General features: G+C 45.2%; 1 protein-coding gene across 1 annotated transcript in view; it reads left to right on the top strand.

The window, feature by feature from the left end:
- The window catches only part of LOC143768427 (uncharacterized), a 49698-nt gene extending 38214 nt beyond the window's left edge, over positions 1-11484 (top strand). Inside the window, exons 4-5 of the mRNA XM_077257105.1 lie at positions 4311-4535; positions 10836-11484. Coding sequence (XP_077113220.1) covers positions 4311-4535; positions 10836-11035 — 425 coding nt within the window. The 3' untranslated portion in view covers positions 11036-11484. The remainder of the gene's footprint in view (positions 1-4310; positions 4536-10835) is intronic.
- Positions 11485-20387: the final 8903 nt, after the last annotated feature.

The raw sequence follows: 20387 nt of genomic DNA, 5'->3' as shown, positions 1-20387 counted from the left end.
ATTTATGATTGTTTATCTGGATGATATTCTGGTTTTCTCTGAAGATTGGGACTCACATGTGGAGCAGGTCAGGATGGTGTTTCAGGTTTTGCGTGAGAATGCTTTGTTTGTTAAGGGCTCAAAGTGTCTCTTTGGAGTACAGAAGGTTCCCTTTTTGGGTTTTATTTTTTCCCCTTCTGCGGTGGAGATGGACCCAGTCAAGGTCCGAGCTATTCATGATTGGACTCAACCCACGTCAGTTAAGAGTCTTCAGAAGTTCTTGGGTTTTGCTAACTTCTACCGTCGTTTTATCGCTAATTTTTCTAGCGTTGTTAAACCTTTGACGGATATGACCAAGAAAGGTTCTGATGTTGCTAACTGGGCTCCTGCAGCCGTGGAGGCGTTCCAAGAGTTGAAGCGCCGGTTTACTTCGGCGCCTGTTTTGTGCCAGCCTGATGTCTCACTTCCCTTTCAGGTCGAAGTGGATGCTTCTGAGATTGGGGCAGGGGCCGTTTTGTCGCAGAGAGGCCCTGGTTGCTCGGTAATGAGACCATGTGCTTTCTTCTCTAGGAAGTTTTCGCCTGCTGAGCGGAATTATGATGTTGGCAATCGGGAGTTGCTGGCCATGAAGTGGGCATTTGAGGAGTGGCGTCATTGGCTCGAGGGTGCTAAGCATCGTGTGGTGGTCTTGACTGATCACAAAAATTTGATGTATCTCGAGTCTGCTAAACGCCTGAATCCTAGACAGGCCCGCTGGTCATTGTTTTTCTCCCGTTTTGACTTTGTGGTCTCGTATTTACCAGGTTCAAAGAATGTGAAGGCTGATGCTCTTTCAAGGAGCTTTGTGCCTGACTCTCCTGGAGTCGCAGAACCAGTTGGTATTCTTAAAGAGGGGGTAATCTTGTCGGCCATTTCTCCTGATTTGCGACGTGTGTTGCAGAGATTTCAGGCTGGTAGACCTGACTCTTGTCCACCTGACAGACTGTTTGTTCCTGATAAGTGGACCAGCAGAGTCATTTCCGAGGTTCATTCCTCGGTGTTGGCAGGGCATCCGGGAATTTTTGGCACCAGAGATCTGGTGGCTAGGTCCTTTTGGTGGCCTTCCTTGTCACGGGATGTGCGGTCATTTGTGCAGTCCTGTGGGACTTGTGCTCGAGCTAAGCCTTGCTGTTTTCGTGCCAGCGGGTTGCTCTTGCCCTTGCCTGTCCCGAAGAGGCCTTGGACACACATTTCCATGGATTTCATTTCAGATCTCCCGGTGTCTCAGGGCATGTCTGTCATCTGGGTGGTATGTGATTGCTTTTCTAAAATGGTCCATTTGGTGCCTTTGCCTAAGCTGCCTTCCTCTTCCGATCTGGTTCCTGTGTTCTTTCAGAATGTGGTTCGTTTACACGGCATTTCTGAGAATATTGTGTCTGACAGAGGATCCCAGTTTGTTTCCAGGTTCTGGCGATCCTTTTGTGCTAGGATGGGCATTGATTTGTCGTTTTCATCTGCCTTTCATCCTCAGACTAATGGACAAACGGAGCGAACTAATCAGACTCTGGAGGCTTATTTGAGGTGTTTTGTTTCGGCAGATCAGGATGATTGGGTGACCTTCTTGCCGTTGGCTGAGTTTGCCCTTAATAATCGGGCTAGTTCCGCTACTTTGGTTTCACCATTTTTCTGCAACTCTGGTTTCCATCCTCGTTTTTCCTCGGGACATGTGGAGCCTTCTGACTGTCCTGGGGTAGATTCTGTGGTGGATAGGTTGCAGCAGATCTGGAATCATGTGGTGGACAACTTAAAGTTGTCACAGGAGAAGGCTCAGCGTTTTGCCAACCACCGCCGCAGTGTGGGTCCCCGACTTCGTGTTGGGGATTTGGTATGGCTGTCTTCTCGATTTGTTCCTATGAAGGTCTCCTCTCCTAAATTTAAGCCTCGCTTCATCAGTCCTTACAAGATATTGGAAATCCTTAATCCTGTGTCCTTTCGCTTGGATCTTCCGGTGTCGTTTGCCATTCACAACGTGTTCCATAGGTCTTTGTTGCGGCGGTACGTTGTACCTGTGGTTCCTTCTGTTGAGCCTCCTGCTCCGGTGTTGGTTGAGGGCGAGTTGGAGTACGTGGTGGAGAAGATCTTGGATTCTCGTCTCTCCAGACGGAGGCTTCAGTATCTGGTCAAGTGGAAGGGCTATGGTCAGGAGGATAATTCCTGGGTGGTTGCTTCTGATGTGCATGCGGCCGATTTAGTTCGTGCCTTTCACGCTGCTCATCCTGATCGCCCTGGTGGTCTTGGTGAGGGTTCGGTGACCCCTCCTTAAGGGGGGGTACTGTTGTGAATTAGACTTTTTGGCTCCCTCTTGTGGTTACTTGTGATATGACTCTGGGATTGTCTTTCCTCAGTTTGGCACCCACCTGGGTCGTTAGTCCAGGGGTGTTGCTATATAAACTTCCTGGATCCTTAGTCCAGTGCCTGGCATCGTTGTATTCAGATCCTTTCTGTTTGCTCCTGTCTGCTGGTCCGGTTCGTGCAAAATTAAGCTAAGTCCTGCTTCTTTGTTTTTTGGTTTTTTGCTTTGCTCTTATTTTTGTCCAGCTTGTACTAAATGTGATTCCTGACTTTGCTGGAAGCTCTAGGGGGCTGGTGTTTTCCCCCTGGGCCGTTAGATGGTTCGGGGGTTCTTGAATATCCAGCGTGGATATTTTGATAGGGTTTTTGCTGACCATATAAGTCATCTTACTATATTCTGCTATTAGCTAGTGGGCCTCTCTTTGCTAAATACCTAGCTCATTCTTACATTTGTCTTTTCCTCTTACCTCACCGTTATTATTTGTTGGGGGCTTGTATCCAACTTTTGGGGTCTTTTCTCTGGAGGCAAGAAAGGTCTTTCTTTTCCCTTCTAGGGTTAGTTAGTTCTCCGGCTGGCGCGAGACGTCTAGAACCAACGTAGGCACGTTCCCCGGCTGCTGCTATTTGTGGTGCTAGGATTAGATATATGGTCAGCTCAGTTACCACTGCCCTATGAGCTGGTTTTTAGTGTTTGCAGACTTAGTAATTATTTCTGAGACCCTCTGCCATTGGGGTCATAACAATTAATGACTGGCGTGTAGGAGTAGGATGTGCTAAATTCATGAAGAGGCACACACCACTTAAAGGGAATCTGTCACCATGTTTCTGCTTTGTAATCTGAGAACAGTGATGTGTCACTTATCAGGCTGTATGCTGTTGTTTACTTACAATGAAGACTTTATTACTAGGACATTATCATTGCTGGGACCAGTTGCCTTGTGCCAAGTAGTCCAACTCTACCTCCTCTATAAGCAGCTCACTGTCAATATACAATGTTCACGGAAAACTGTGGTGTGGGGGGTAGTTTTCTGAGCTCTGCTACATGTAACAACACTGATTGTGTCACATCTGCTGCACTCAGTAAGCTAAGTGACTCCGCTAGAATCAGGGTCTCTTTTCCTACAGGATGCTGCTTTCAGATGAGGTATCAAAAACCTGCTGACAGGTTCCCTTTAGTGAATATGACGCACCTTGTCAGTGGTGTGCACCCATATGGGTTTCTCAAAAAATGTTAGTTACACCAATTTATGGTGTAAGAAATGCCACCACTTTCCATGAGTTTGAGTGGCGAGCACAGCCATGTCCAATGCCACTCCAACCTCCCACCAACTTCCTCCATTTTGAATGCCAAAAGTCGCTCCATTTTTGCACAACGGTACGTTACTCAAAAATGTTGTGACTTTTCAAAATGTTTTATGCCACATTTATGGCACAAGCATTTTAATATATTGACCCCTTTCTTTTTTTTACACTGCGGTTAGTTATTGTACTGTGGTTTTTGGCAATGCTTGGGAGGTTTTTTTGCCACTCTGATTTTTTGGGGGGCCTACTTGGAAGTTTTTAGTGTTACAAAGTGGTATTTATTTGTCGCTGATGGGGAGACATTTAGTGCTTCTGTATTAGTTGCTTTAGATAAGGTACTTTGTGCTGCATTATGGTATTTTGGGAGCCATTTTGAACTGGCGGCTATGGCTGCTGGGGAGGTATTCTGTGCTGCATTATATTATGTTTTTACTATTATAATGTATTCAATGAGATGCATGGGGGTATTTGTAAGGATCTTCAGGGCCAATATAAGGTCCGCCATGTGATGTTTGCTCACTGGTGAGGACCCGGCATCACCATGTATTGGCTAATGAGGCCCAATCAGTAAAGGATTTATGATGTAGTGTATAAATTGTTGCTACGTAGTGCTTCATATTCCACAGACATTAGTAATCTGACAATCATTGACTATTTCAATAAATCTTTAACTGTCAAAATTAAACATTTCATTCCAGGCAATGATATAGAATCCCTTGCTGAAGTGCTGAACATAACAAAAAATCCTCTGGTTTATAAATATGGGTATATATTTGATGAAGATGAAATCTTTGCTAAAAAGAGTGAGCCCTTGTTAAACTACATCACTGAAGAAATGAGAAAGTGCACCACAATGTACTGCCGCTCCTACATGTTTTGCAGAGCAATGGACTATGACACAATCTGCTTGGATGTATATTTTGGTAAGTTTTATCCTTTCTTACCACTTTTATAAAGGCACCATATTTATATAAAGGTTTCATTTTTATATATTTTTGTTAAAAACAATGTGGCCAGTTCATTCCAGACAGAGGAGCACTTATATCATAACAGATATCCTCCCGAAGTGGCAGTCATTTTTATTTGGCCACATATGAGCCTCCTGTTGGAGTATTGCCACAGTATCATAACTCTGTTTGATGTGTCCCCTCTGTTGCCCCCACTTACCTGGTTATTGTTAAGGGCCAGTGGCTTGCTGCTAGTGCAGCGCCCCAGAGTCCTGGTCGTTGCAGTACTGTGGCTCCGCCACTAAGGGGAGCCATGGTGCGTTCGATGGCACTGAAGGAGTTCCTCCAATCAGGTATCACAGACACCAATATGTTTCACAGCTGGGCCTCCGGGGGGAGCTAAGGGTGCTATTCATTAGGCCACTCCCCACCATAGTGGGTAAACTGGGGGTCAGGCAGGAAGTTAGTAGAGAAAGCTGACTGGATTGAACGAAGCAACACCTAGTGAGAGAGGGTGTTGTGGAGGAAGAGACAATAGGGTCTCTGCCAGGGGTGGGATCCTGGCAGAGGCTTGGCATTGAAAGAACGTAACGGGACCGTGCCTGCTCAGAATAGCGGCGGTGCCCTAAGAAAGGATTAGAAGCGAGATAGATTGTGCTGAGTGAGAAACGAGATCAAGCAGAAGGAGAATACCAGCAGGGGTTTTGTTGAAAGAGGCAGCACCTTGCTGAGGCGCATTAGCGGTGGCCGGAACGCCGAGGGAGTGGAATAATATACAGCTTTAAGCCATACTCCAAACAGCGGCAGGACAGTCAGTCTCAGGCGGGCTGTCTACCACATATCACCTATGAAGTCTTGGGGGGCAATTGCGGGAGAGGGGCGTCTCTAGGGTCCCGGAAGAACTCCAGGCCTACCTGACAAACGGGTGCCGTTCTTACTGTAACATCAGGAAGGGACGGAAGATTAGCAGAAGATCAGTTAATCGAGTTGTGAGGGAACTTAAGAAACAGACACAACAGTTGTGGGGTACTTTCCGTAAGCACAGCAGGGAAGGACTACAACACAAAGCGCTAAGAAGGAAGGCACTGATTTCCACCTGTGAGGAGAACTCTGGAAGTGCCATTGGACCGGCCGGACTTGCGCAGCCTGGTGGACCGGATTCTGGACTGAGGACCGAGAGATCTCCAGTAAAGAGGTAAAGAGACTGCAACCTGGTGTCCTCGTTATTTACCGCGACCTGCACCCCACAACTGCACCGCTATACCACCGTTAACAGTACCTATTTGCAACGGACGTCCCCCACTGACAGACAGGGCCACGGACCGGGTCTAGCCACCGTGACAACCCCAGGACTGAGATCCCCGAGGCCCGGCTCCGGGTACCCCTCGGCCCTGCGGCGGTGTGGGGGCGCTCCAAATCTTGGCGTCACGAACAGGATCTACTTAAGCCTGAAGAATCAGGTCATGTGTGCCTAGAGACTGTAATTTACTGTACTTGAACCGTACTTTATTGAAAAGACTGTGTGTTGTGCCATTTGCCGCCAAAATCCGCCGCCATTGCAGCGCTGAGGAGAGCGCAGGAAGAGAAGAGGGGCGTGGAGTGGGCGTAGACAAGTTGGAGAGCGCGAACAGCAATGGCCGCCCAGTCTAAATATTTCTGTGTGTTGAGGACGTGCCCGTCAACAGCTGAGGTCCGCCTCCTGATCCTGGCCGGAGGGTGGAGACCATGGGGACGGGGCCGCCCACGGAAGAGACCGCGGGAAGAAGACGCGGGAAAAGAACAAGAAATGGCGGCACCAGGAGCACAGCGCGGAGCTGACCCGGCCCAGTCCGAGGCCGCACAAGCTGGGACAGGCTCCGAAACGCCAACGCTGCGGGGTCTGACCCTCACCGAGCCACTGTTGGGCCGACCCCCTGTGCCACTGTCCGAAGAATGTGTGGCTGCAGCCGAGGCCCGACAGCTGGCCCGCCGCCTGAAGGCTGATGCCCGTGCCCTCACCCGGGTGGGCCAGCCCACCGAGATCAAGTTGTCTCCTGTTGCTGCTTACCCGGCCGCGGCGGAAGGTACGCTACCCGCACCGGGCCTGAAAATCATGCCGGATGCTGAGCACTTACGGCGTCTTATGGCAGAGTGGCGGAGCCAGCCCCAGGCGGAGCAAGTTAATTTGATTAGTGTTCCGGAGATTCCGTCCTCACACTGGGGTGTGGTGGTGGCCTTTAACCCCCGGTATGGAAGAGGGGTGATCCAGGAAATTGGAGAGCCGCTGCAGATCCGCGTGGACCGGGAGGAGGTGGAGCCTTGCAGCGGAAGGTTCGATCGTGACCTGGAGCCGGGAGACGCCGTCACCTACACGAGGTGGAGAAGGGGCACTGGAGAGACGGGCTGGTTCGCCCGAGGTGTCCAACGATGCGTCGCCCTCCAGGCTGCGGCGGGAGCACCGGAAGGAGATAATCCCGTAGGGAAGGCAGCAGGACCCGGCCCCGAGGAATCGCGAGAAGCTCGGCCTCGCCGTGCCCCGGAGGGACGGGTGCACCTGCCGACAAGGAGGACCTCCCGGCGAGGGATTTTATCATTACTGGGACCGGAACGGCGTCCTGGCTCACCGGTGCGATCTGTTGGCCTGGTGAGGCCGGATAAGAGGTCGCCTTCCGCAGAACCCCAGTAAGATTTTATTGCTTCTAAAATGTAAATAGTTACTGTTTGTTCTTTAAGTTGCTGCTAAACCCGTCCAGGGTAAACTTTAAAAAGGTGACCCCTTTGTTGACCCGGGGTCACTATTGTTGTTTTCTTGAAGTTTTGCACAAAGTTACACAAACTGCGAAATCATGGACTGTGCATGATTTGAACTTTCTTGTAAATAGTTTGCACCTTCTTAAAGGTGCTTCCTACTGGTTTTGTTTAAAGACATTTTGCGAAGATACCATTCCGGAGCCTTTGCATGGACTGGTAGGCTGAGAAGAAGAGCTACCTCAGAAAGACTTGATCTCCTCTTAAAGGGGAGGTTAGAATTGAACTTGAAAGTGATACTGTTTTAGAACAGTAATGTCAAGATAATGCTTTGAAGGAAATGTAACTGTTTTTCATGGAAAAGTTATGTGTGTTTAATTTGTTTAAAATGTGAAACCTAGATAATGTTCTTTGAAGAGAAAGATGCAGAAAGCCCGTAGGGGTAGATGTAGAGTTCCGTTTAACTGAAAGTAAAGAAGTAATAACGAAGGTGAGGATAGAAGGTAAACCCTGCGTCCCCATAGAAAGTTAGTTCGTTACTAAGGACAGAAAGTAGACCCGTAGGGGTTAGTGAGTGAGTCCTTATAGGAGCCAAGCAGAGTGGGCTCCATGCTCTCAAATTGAAAGGAATGTTATGTCTATACTATGTATAGTAGAGAAAGGCAGTAGGCCCTGGCTGAACGGGGCGGTCCTGTAAAAGAAAGGAGAGGCAGTAGGTCTGGTGCCATAGGGACAGGCGGTCCTGCAGGTTCAAAGTAGGAGAATGTGAAGTTACCTTGCCCTGTAATGTGATTATAGGAAGGCCTTTGGTAAACTAAGAGTGTATGTTTCCTAAAGGCAATGTTAATTTATTGTTCCAGCATTTGCACTTAGTAGAATACCCGGTTGGGTAATGAGAGTTAATTGTAGCCTGTTGCTATGATATTTGATTATGTTTTGTAACGTTAAAGTGTCCTCACCTCCCATAAAGGGAAGCCTGTTCAAGTATGCTTATTGTTTTGCACTCAACAAATTTGTATGTCTTTTTGCTAACCTGTATTGTTGTTTTCTTCCCAGTCCCGGAGTACTGTGTTTAACCAGGGGGGAGTGCAGCGCCCCAGAGTCCTGGTCGTTGCAGTACTGTGGCTCCGCCACTAAGGGGAGCCATGGTGCGTTCGATGGCACTGAAGGAGTTCCTCCAATCAGGTATCACAGACACCAATATGTTTCACAGCTGGGCCTCCGGGGGGAGCTAAGGGTGCTATTCATTAGGCCACTCCCCACCATAGTGGGTAAACTGGGGGTCAGGCAGGAAGTTAGTAGAGAAAGCTGACTGGATTGAACGAAGCAACACCTAGTGAGAGAGGGTGTTGTGGAGGAAGAGACAGTAGGGTCTCTGCCAGGGGTGGGATCCTGGCAGAGGCTTGGCATTGAAAGAACGTAACGGGACCGTGCCTGCTCAGAATAGCGGCGGTGCCCTAAGAAAGGATTAGAAGCAAGATAGATTGTGCTGAGTGAGAAACGAGATCAAGCAGAAGGAGAATACCAGCAGGGGTTTTGTTGAAAGAGGCAGCACCTTGCTGAGGCGCATTACCGGTGGCCGGAACGCCGAGGGAGTGGAATAATATACAGCTTTAAGCCATACTCCAAACAGCGGCAGGACAGTCAGTCTCAGGCGGGCTGTCTACCACATATCACCTATGAAGTCTTGGGGGGCAATTGCGGGAGAGGGGCGTCTCTAGGGTCCCGGAAGAACTCCAGGCCTACCTGACAAACGGGTGCCGTTCTTACTGTAACATCAGGAAGGGACGGAAGATTAGCAGAAGATCAGTTAATCGAGTTGTGAGGGAACTTAAGAAACAGACACAACAGTTGTGGGGTACTTTCCGTAAGCACAGCAGGGAAGGACTACAACACAAAGCGCTAAGAAGGAAGGCACTGATTTCCACCTGTGAGGAGAACTCTGGAAGTGCCATTGGACCGGCCGGACTTGCGCAGCCTGGTGGACCGGATTCTGGACTGAGGACCGAGAGATCTCCAGTAAAGAGGTAAAGAGACTGCAACCTGGTGTCCTCGTTATTTACCGCGACCTGCACCCCACAACTGCACCGCTATACCACCGTTAACAGTACCTATTTGCAACGGACGTCCCCCACTGACAGACAGGGCCACGGACCGGGTCTAGCCACCGTGACAACCCCAGGACTGAGATCCCCGAGGCCCGGCTCCGGGTACCCCTCGGCCCTGCGGCGGTGTGGGGGCGCTCCACTAGTGACTAAACTGTGCCATTGTTGCAAGGTACAAAAGGTTTCTGGCTGTCAGCTTGCAGAAGGAGTTCAGGCCATTGCAGGGCTTCATGCTTTATCGCAGGAACGAGTTGGCCCATACTATTTTTTTCATTACTTATAACTGCGCTACTGACTGCAACTCAATGAAAGAAAGTTAATTTTTTGTATAATTTTTTTAGTCAAAAGACTAAATATTACATAATATCTTAAAATGTTTCCCTATAGCATTCTAAATAATATATCACTGGGAGCTTAACTTCATGTTATCTTCAGTTCCTGCTGGTTAAATATACACTGAAGCCTATAAGAAGGAGCAGTCATGATCTAGACCAGATTTGTCTATATTAACTTTGATCTCTTGTTTGATAGAAGCTAGCTCTAGTCTAGAAGACCTTTTTATTCTGCATGTTCGGGTTGTTGGGTGGGAAGTTTCATTTTTCTTTGTTGTATCTTTATTCTCCTTTCCTAGTCTGTGACCACATCAGCCAGTATTGTGTTGCCACTAGTATTGCATTGCCTTTTTCATTCAATAATACCATCTAAGGGTATAAATGGGTGTATGTGACTTAACGTGGAGTGTGATTTTACACTTCTATATTTACTGTCAAGACAGGTTAGTCACTTTACAAATTGCATTGAGACCTATTACACCCCAGATATTGCCCACGTTGAGCATGATTTACACATGATGATTTTGTGCCATTTTTGTCCCCCGTAATCTTGTTCAAATTGTCCAAAAAGACCAGTAAAAACAAAAAACGTACAATTTGTGTAGCAGCCAAGTTAACACCGTAGCCACAGTTCAAGCCTGCGCTGCCCTCGACAATATGATTATATGGCATGAGCTACTTGGTAGGCAAATTAAAGAATTAAATCAACAACTGCAGTGTTATTGTACCTGAGTATGGCCTAAAGCTGATTTTCAGCTTTTAACAAATAGATACACTTTAAAGAAGACCTGTCACAAAGTCACAAGTGGCCAGTTTTTGCTCTTATTTTAGTCCGGCTGTGCCCCTGAGTATTTTGTTTTTTTGCTTTTCTTAAAATCCACTGTACAATTCCAGAGTTATGAGCCTTTTCATTTAATTAAAATGTTTATGGTCTCTACCAATGGGGCATGGCTCACAGGATCCTCTGGGGCATGGCTTTAGGCTACTCTGCATTATTACCCTGTGAACCATGTAACCCCTAAGTGAAAATCATTAAAAAAAATCACAAATTAAGACCCATATCTAATATTATTTCTACACAAATCTTTTATAACATTGTTTTTCTTTTATAGCAAAGGGAGACAAAGAAATGATGACGTATCCAATATCTTTTCCTGGTGTTTATAATAACCCAAATAATCATCCAGAGATAGATGAGGAATACTTTATAAAAGAATTGGTAGACGAAAACAAAAAAATGTTGGAAGGTGATGAACTCATGACACAATCAACAGAAGATGAAGAGGAGGAAAATAAAGAAGATCTATCATAGAATATGCTTTGTTTGATTAAAATGAATAGGCTGTAACGTAGTTGGCTGCTTTATAATAGAACCGTGTATAACTATATAACAAATTATGATCTGGGGGTTTTCTTCCACCAGTCGATCATAAGCAGTTGTGTCTCAAAATACATTAGCAAGAATTAGATCTAGATTTACGAACCATTATCCAAACCATTCTAGATAATTTTGTCAATGAAATTTCAAAACCATAGTCCACGGTGTGCCAAGTTAATACGGTACAGGTGAAGAACGTAGTAGTAGTAGTAGTAGTAGTCTTTATATATTAGGACATGTATTGGGTATTATCAACAAAAAAGCCATGTGGCTTCCCAACAATATATTTGATGCATGGTTTGACCTACTGCTGTAGGATAGCAAAAAAAAGCTTGACTAGTAAAAGCTGAATAAATAGCAAAACAAATAAAAGTTATCACATGATGATGTGTACTGATTTTATGTGAACAGTATCTTCTATTTCTCGATTACGATCGTTACACTGGTGCAGCCATTCACATTTTAGATCATTTTCATTCTTAGAATCGTTCAAACTGGTGTTAGACAATCAGTGATACCAGTTAAAGAACTAATAATCTTTCTACGAATCTTCTTCTGAGAAAAGATAATTTAAAGTTGAAAGATATTTTGTTTGACTACTGGATGAAAAATTCAAACATTCCCGACTTTGACTCAGACAATGGCTGTGTGCCATTGGTTGGTTAAAAAAAATCTCATGTTGTTAAATTGCACCTGATGAACATTTCTTCTGGTAGAAACCATACTTTTTTATTACTTTGGACTAATTCATATGGCTTCCTTAAGGTATGTGCACACAATGTATTTTTCAGATGGGTCTAATCAGGAAGCCACCTTGAAAAAAATACTTAAAAATGTTAAAAAGAATGAACATATGCCCTGCAATGGTAAAATGACTTACTGTGCCTGTGCTCCGTGTCTGAGAGCTTCAAGATTCAAAAGTTGTGAAACAGCTAAAGGACGAGACCTGACCATTCTTCAGGTGGCTTCTGTTTGGAAGCCGCTCACTATTTTTTATATACAGTAAAAAAGAAACATCAGCAGCGAAGTTGCCAAGAAAACTACTGAAGAGCTCCCAAAAAGACACTTCAAGAACATTTCCACCTGCCCTTACACTTAAAATGGAACTGTACTCTCAACAAAATTTGCATGAATGAATAGTGCAGGCAAATATAAGAAAAGTTGTGATATATATTATCAGAGAAATCTGCTTACTTTCCCACTTATCAGACACCCCTTTCTCCTGACTCCTGAAAATATCATGCACTCTGAAAAACAGCTGAAATCTGTCTTCCTCTAAGCCCGCTATGGTGTCAAGTGACACAGCCCATTATCCTTTTTGGAGAGTTAAGGAGAAGGATGAATGAGGAGCAGGGCTAGGAAACAAGCATAGGGAAACATAGAAGGATCGTGAACTTTCTAACAAGTATTTTACTTGTTCTTCACTCTCCAGAGCTGACTCACACCCAGACAGCTCAGCACAGCTGTATAATATCATCCATGTTCTTGTTGCTTGTGTATTTTTCTAAAAAATGAATGAAGACCAGGAATCCCTCTTTGTTTGCTGGGCTGTGTATGACAGAGATCACTGCAGTTAGTCTCTTCCCACCAGCTCCAAGTGGAGCACAAGTTAAAGGGGTTGTCCAGGACTATTACCGTTGATGACCTTTCCTCTGGATAGGTCAGTCAATGTCTGATTGTTGGGGGTGTTGGACCTGGCACTCAGCTGATCAGCTGTTCCCAATGTCGGCGGTGTCCGGAACTGGTCAGTTGTGGAGCTGCACAGCATAGCTCCGTCGACTGTATAGTGGCCAAAGCCAGGTACTGCACTTCCGCCACCTATTCAAATCAATAGGGATGGATGTGTAGCACCAGGCTGCGGTCACTTTTCCACTGACAAAACTGTGCTATGCAGCTCTGCAACTGAGCAGTTCCAGATGCCCCCAACATCGGGAACTACTGATCAATGTGGGTGTAGGGTGTATTTTATTCCTCATCGTCGTAGAGAAAATTTGTAAACTCAATAAAGATATCTATGGACAGGGGACATATTACCCTCATTTTGAACATATGGGATTAATTATAACTGGGGAAGTGAGAAACTAATTATAACTGGGAAAGTGAGAGAGAGCTGACACTTTAGCCTCCATTGAAGTGGGACTTCCTGCAGTGACCAGGTAATTACAGCAGAGCTCTGCCCTGAGAACCGGATACTAAGCCTTTGATTCGTATATTCAGAGTACACTTCCAAGATCGAACTTCTTCTGTTCATATGTGGTGGAAAACTACTGTTTTGGTGCTTGGCAGAGCTCGGAAGGGAAGCAGCACGATTTGGCTTTAGGAACACCAAAATTCCTGGAATAGATAGCAGACGCCATGTCGTGTTTGCAGTGTCCCTGCTGTGCCTAAGCACTGGAAACCCCAACAAGCGACCCCATTTTCGAAACTACACCCCTCAAGGAATTTATTTAGAGGTGTGGTGAGCACCGTGAATCCACGTGTGCTTCACAGAATGTTATAACATTAAGCCATGAAAATAAAAAAATACATTATTTTCATAAAAATATTGATTTTGCCCAAAAATTTTCATTTTCACTATGGCAACACAAGAAAATAAACCATTCAATTTGTTGTGCAATTTCTTCTAGGTACACTGATATCCCACATGTGGCTGCACAGTTCTATTTAGCCAAACGGTGAGACTTGGAGGGAAGGAGTGCTGTTTGATTCTTGGAGAACAAATTATTATAGAATAGTTTAATAGATTCCTAATAATAATAATAATCTTTATTTTTATATAGCGCTAACATATTCCGCAGTGCTTTACAGGTTGCACACATTATCGTCGCTGTCCCCGTTGGGGCTCACAATCTAAATTCCCTATCAGTATGTCTTTGGAATGTGGGAGGAAACCGGAGAACCCAGAGGAAACCCACGCAAACACGGAGAGAACATACAAACTCTTTGCAGATGTTGTCCTTAGTGGGGCTTGAACCCAGGACTCCAGCGCTGCAAGGCTGCTGTGCTATCCACTGCGCCACCGTGCTGCCTGTGCTGCTACAGAGCTCCTAAGTGCCAGAAGAGTAGAATGCCCCATCAAGTGACCCCATTTTGGAAATTATACCCCTTTGGGAATTTATCTACAGGTGTAGTGATGATTTTGACTCTCTGGGTGTTTTCCAGAAACAAGGAGCAATGGATGTTGCTAAGTGAAAAGTGCTAATTTGCCATTGTAGTGCCCCTTACATTGTAGTGCCTATATGTTGTAGTGCTTGTACATTGTAGTGCCTATAAACAAAAAAGTTGCACTCTGTAGTGCTAAAGCATGTCAATATGAAATACACTGCTCAAAAAAATAAAGGGAACACTCAAATAACACATCCTAGATCTGAATGAATAAAATATTCTCAATGAATACTTTGTTCTGTACAAAGTTGAATGTGCTAACAACAAAGTCACACAAAAACCATCAATGGAAATCAAATTTATTAACCAATGGAGGTCTGCATTTGGAGTCCCACTCAAAATCAAAGTGGAAAATCCAATTACAGGCTGATCCATCTTCAATGGAGATGCCTCAAGACTAGGAAATGATGCTCTTTAGTTTGTGTGTGGCCTCCACATGCCTGTATGACCTCCCTACAATGCCTGTGCATGCTCCTGATTAGGCAGCAGATGGTCTCCTAAGGGATCTCCTCCCAGACCTTGACTAAAGCATCCACCAACTCCTGGACAGTCTGTGGTGCAACATGATATCAGTGAATGGTGCGAGACATGATGTCCCAGATGTGTTCAGTCGAATTCAGATGTGGGGAACGGGTGGGCCAGTCCATAGCTTCAATGCCTTCATCTTGCAGGAACTGCTGACACTCTCCAGCCACATGAGGTCTGGCATTGTCCTGCATTAGGAGGAACCCAGGGCCAACCGCACCAGCATATGGCCTCACAAGGGGTCTGAGGATGTCATCTCAGTACCTAATGGCAGTCAGGCTACCTCTGGCGAGCACACTGAGGGCTGTGTGGCTTGTGTGGGTTGTACAGTCCGTCTCATGCTGCCATGAGTGTGAAAGCACAAACAACATTCAAAAGTGACCAAAACACCAGCAAGAAAGCATTGGTACTGAAACGTGGTCTGTGGTCCCCCCTGCAGAACCACTTCTTTATTGAGTGTATCTTGATAATTGCCAATAATTTCCATCTGTTGTCTATTCCATTTGCACAACAGCATGTGAAATTGATTGTCAAACAGTGTTGCTCATGTGACAATGCCACATGAGGTCTGGTATTGTGCTGCATTAGGAGGAACTCAGGGCCAACCGCACCGGCATATAGTCTCACAAGGGGTCTGATGATCTCATCTCGGTACCTAATGGCAGTCAGGCTACCTCTGGAGAGCACATGGAGGGCTGCTCGGCACTCCAAAGAAATGCCACCCCACACCATTACTGACCCACTGCCAAGCCGGTCATGCTGAAGAATGTTGCAGGCAGCAGATCACTCTCCACGGCATCTCCATACTCTGTCACATCTGTCACGTACTCAGTGTGAACCTGCTTTCATCTGTGAAGAGCACAGGGCACCAGTGGTGAATTTGCCAATCCTGGTGTTCTGTGGCAAATGCCAAGCGTCCTGCACAATGAAAAACAAAAATACCTCTGGTTGATAAGGGGTTAAATATGTTCTCACCAGCACATTGAATCCCACGGGTGATTGGCTCTTCCGGAGTTAAAGCCGTGCCGGAAGCCACAGGTGCGGCATTCTCGTCACAAAACACCGCCCACAGCTGACGTGTTAGCTGCGAAGAGGGGTAGTGTGATGTGTGTGGGACGTGTTGCTGTGATGACCAGATGCAGGCCACCCACAAGAGCGCACACCACATCTGCAAACCATATGAGCTATGCTGGGTGTTGGTGCAAGATGATACACCTTGGTACAGTATGGGAGAACCATCAAAAATAGTATTGGGTTAGATAGTGCACAAGAAATAGGTATTGGGTCACAAAATACAAACGATCCAATATACAATTTAGAATAAATATACAAATGCAAGATTTAAAGTGACAGTGCACATAGTAGACAAAGAAAGGAATGCCCAAATTAAAGGAAACCGGTTACCCCAAAATTGGAGAATGAGCTGCGGCCACCGGCATCAGGGGCTTATCTACAGCATTCTGTAATGCTGTAGATAAGCCCCCGATGTACTCTGAAAGATAAGAAAAACAAGTTAGATTATACTCACCCAGGGGCGGTTCCGGTTCGGTTCGGGTCCGATGGGTGTCACGGTCCGGGTCCGGCACCTCCCATCTTCATGCGATGACATCCTCTTCTTTTCTTCCTGCTGTGGCTGCTGCGCAGGCGTACTTTATCTGCCCTGTTGAGGGACGAGCAAAGTACTGCAGTGAGCAGGCGCTGGGCCTCTCTGACCTTTCCCAGCGCATCATAGGTAGACCACAACTATGAGAGTCAAAATGAAATGAGAAAACAATTGCAGAAAATCACCTTGTCTGATTTGGCAAGATTTATTTTGCAAATTATTTTTTAAAATAAGTATTTGGTGACCTAAAAATATGCACGATTTCTGGCTCTCACAGACCTGTAACTTCTTCTTTAAGAGGCTCCTCTGTTCTCCACTCATTACCTGTAGTAATGGCACCTGTTTGAACTTGTTGTCAGTATAAAAGACACCTTTCCACAACGTCAAACAGTCACACTCCAAACTCCACTATGGTGAAGCCCAAAGAGCTGTCAAAGGACACCAGAAACAAAATTGTAGCCCGGCACCAGGCTGGGAAGACTGAATCAGCAATAGGCAAGCAGCTTGGTGTGATGAAATCAATGTGGGAGCTATAATAAGAAAATACAAGACCACTGATAATCTCCCTCGATCTGGGTCTCCATGCAAGATCTTACCCCGTGGGGTCAAAATGATCACAAGAACGGTGAGCTAAAATCCCAGAACCACCATGGGACCTAGTGAATGACCTGCATAGAGCTGGGACCCCCGTAACACAGACTACCATAAGTAACCCGCTACGCCACCAGGGACTCAGATCCTGCCATGCTAGATGTGTCCCCTTGCTTAAGCCAGTATATGTCCGGGTATGTCTGAAGTTTGCTAGAGAGCATTTGGATTATCCAGAAGAGCATTGGGAGAATGTCATATGGTCTGATGAAACCAAAGTAGAACTGTTTGGTAGAAACAAAACTTGTCATGTTTGGAGGAGACAGTGTGCTGAGTTGCATCCATAGAACACCATACCTACTGTGAAGCAAGGGAGTGGCAACATCATGCTTTGGGGCTGATTCTTTGTAAAGGGACCAGGACAACTGATTTGTGTACATGAAAAAATAAATGGGGCCATGTATCGTGAGATTTTGAGTGCAAACCTCCTTCCATCAGCAAGGGCATTGAAGATGAAACGTGGATGGGTCTTTCAGCATGATAGTGATCCCAAGCACACTGCCATTGCAATAAAGGAGTGGCTTGTAAAAAGTATATGAAGGTCCTGGAGTGGCCAAGCCAGTCTCCAGATCTCAACCCCATAGGAAACCTTTGAAGGGAGTTGAAAGTCCGTGTTGCCCAGCAACAGGCCCAAAACATCACTGCTCTAGAGGAGATCTGCATGAAGGAATGGGCAAACATACCACCAACAGTGTGTGCCAACTTTGTGAAGACTTACAGAAAATGTTTGACCTCAGTCATTGCCAACAGAGGATATATATAACAAAATATTGAGATGAACTTTCGTTAATGACCAAATACTTATATTCCACCATAATTTGGAAAGTAAATATTGCCAAATTAGACAAAGTAATTTTCTAGATTTGTTTTCTCATTTTGACTCTCATAGTTGTGGACTACATATGATTTCAATTACAGGCCTCTCTCATCTTTTTAATCGGGAGAACTTGCACAATTGGTGACTGACTAAATACTTTTTCCTCCCACTGTATGGGGCTCATTATTCTGTATGGAGCAATATATGGGGCTCATTATTCTGCATGGAGCAATATACAGTGGGGCAAAAAAGTATTTAGTCAGTCAGCAATAGTGCAAGTTCCACCACTTAAAAAGATGAGAGGCGTCTGTAATTTACATCATAGGTAGACCTCAACTATGGGAGACAAACTGAGAAAAAAAAATCCAGAAAATCACATTTTCTGTTTTTTTATCATTTTATTTGCATATTATGGTGGAAAATAAGTATTTGGTCAGAAACAAAATTTCATCTCAATACTTTGTAATATATCCTTTGTTGGCAATGACAGAGGTCAAACGTTTTCTGTAAGTCTTCACAAGGTTGCCACACACTGTTGTTGGTATGTTGGCCCATTCCTCCATGCAGATCTCCTCTAGAGCAGTGATGTTTTTGGCTTTTCGCTTGGCAACACGGACTTTCAACTCCCTCCAAAGGTTTTCTATAGGGTTGAGATCTGGAGACTGACTAGGCCACTCCAGGACCTTGAAATGCTTCTTACGAAGCCACTCCTTCGTTGCCCTGGTGGTGTGCTTTGGATCATTGTCATGTTGAAAGACCCAGCCACGTTTCATCTTCAATGCCCTTGCTGATGGAAGGAGGTTTGCACTCAAAATCTCACGATACATGGCCCCATTCATTCTTTCATGTACCCGGATCAGTCGTCCTGGCCCCTTTGCAGAGAAACAGCCCCAAAGCATGATGTTTCCACCACCATGCTTTACAGTAGATATGGTGTTGGATGGATGCAACTCAGTATTCTTTTTCCTCCAAACACGACAAGTTGTGTTTCTACCAAACAGTTCCAGTTTGGTTTCATCAGACCATAGGACATTCTCCCAAAACTCCTCTGGATCATCCAAATGCTCTCTAGCAAACTTCAGAAGGGCCCGGACATGTACTGGCTTAAGCAGTGGGACACGTCTGGCACTGCAGGATCTGAGTCCATGGTGGCGTAGTGTGTTACTTATGGTAGGCCTTGTTACATTGGTCCCAGCTCTCTGCAGTTCATTCACTAGGTCCCCCCGCGTGGTTCTGGGATTTTTGCTCACCGTTCTTGTGATCATTCTGACCCCACGGGGTGGGATTTTGCGTGGAGCCCCAGATCGAGGGAGATTATCAGTGGTCTTGAATGTCTTCCATTTTCTAATTATTGCTCCCACTGTTGATTTCTTCACTCCAAGCTGGTTGGCTATTGCAGATTCAGTCTTCCCAGCCTGGTGCAGGGCTACAATTTTGTTTCTGGTGTCCTTTGACAGCTCTTTGGTCTTCACCATAGTGGAGTTTGGAGTCAGACTGTTTGAGGGTGTGCACAGGTGTCTTTTTATACTGATAACAAGTTTAAACAGGTGCCATTACTACAGGTAATGAGTGGAGGAAAGAGGAGACTCTTAAAGAAGAAGTTACAGGTCTGTGAGAGCCAGAAATCTTGATTGTTTGTTTCTGACCAAATATTTATTTTCCACCAGAATATGCAAATAAAATGATAAAAAAACAGACAATGTGATTTTCTGGATTTATTTTTTCTCAGTTTGTCTCCCATAGTTGAGGTCTACCTATGATGTAAATTACAGACGCCTCTCATCTTTTTAAGTGGTGGAACTTGCACTATTGCTGACTGACTAAATACTTTTTTGCCCCACTGTATATGGCTCATTATACTGTATGGAGCACATTATTCTGTATGGAGCAATATATGGTGCTCATTTTCTGTATGGAGCACTATATGGTGTCCATAATACTGTACGGAGCAATATACGGGGCTAAATATACTTTATGGAGCATTATATGGGGCCAATTATTCTGTAAAGAGCAATATATGGTGCTCATTATTCTGTATGGAGCACTATGTGGTGCCATAATACTGTATGGAGCAATATATGGGACTCATTATACTGTATGGAGCATTATATGGGCCCATTATTCTGTATGGAACAATATATAGTGCTCATTATTCTGTATTGAGCACTATGTGGTGCCCATAATACTGTATGGAGCAATATATGGAGCTCATTATTCTATATGGAGCACTATGTGGTGTGTCGTTCCCATAATACTGTATGGAGCAATATATGGGGATTATTATTCTATATGGAGCACTGTGTTATGTCGTGCCCATAATACTGTATGGAGCAATATATGGGGCTCATTATAATGTATGGGGCATTATATGGGGCCCATTATTCTGAATGGAGAAATATATGGTGCTTATTATTCTGTATGGATTATGATGTGGTGCCCATAATAATGTATGGAGTAATATATGGGCTAATTATACTGTATGGAGCAATATATGGGGCTAATTATTCTCTATGGAGCACTATGCTGTG

The sequence above is a fragment of the Ranitomeya variabilis genome, chromosome 4 (genome assembly GCF_051348905.1).
Source record: "Ranitomeya variabilis isolate aRanVar5 chromosome 4, aRanVar5.hap1, whole genome shotgun sequence".
Classification (NCBI taxonomy): domain Eukaryota; kingdom Metazoa; phylum Chordata; class Amphibia; order Anura; family Dendrobatidae; genus Ranitomeya; species Ranitomeya variabilis.
The sequence above is the reverse complement of the archived record's forward strand: the minus strand, read 5'-3'. Positions and strand labels throughout refer to the sequence as shown.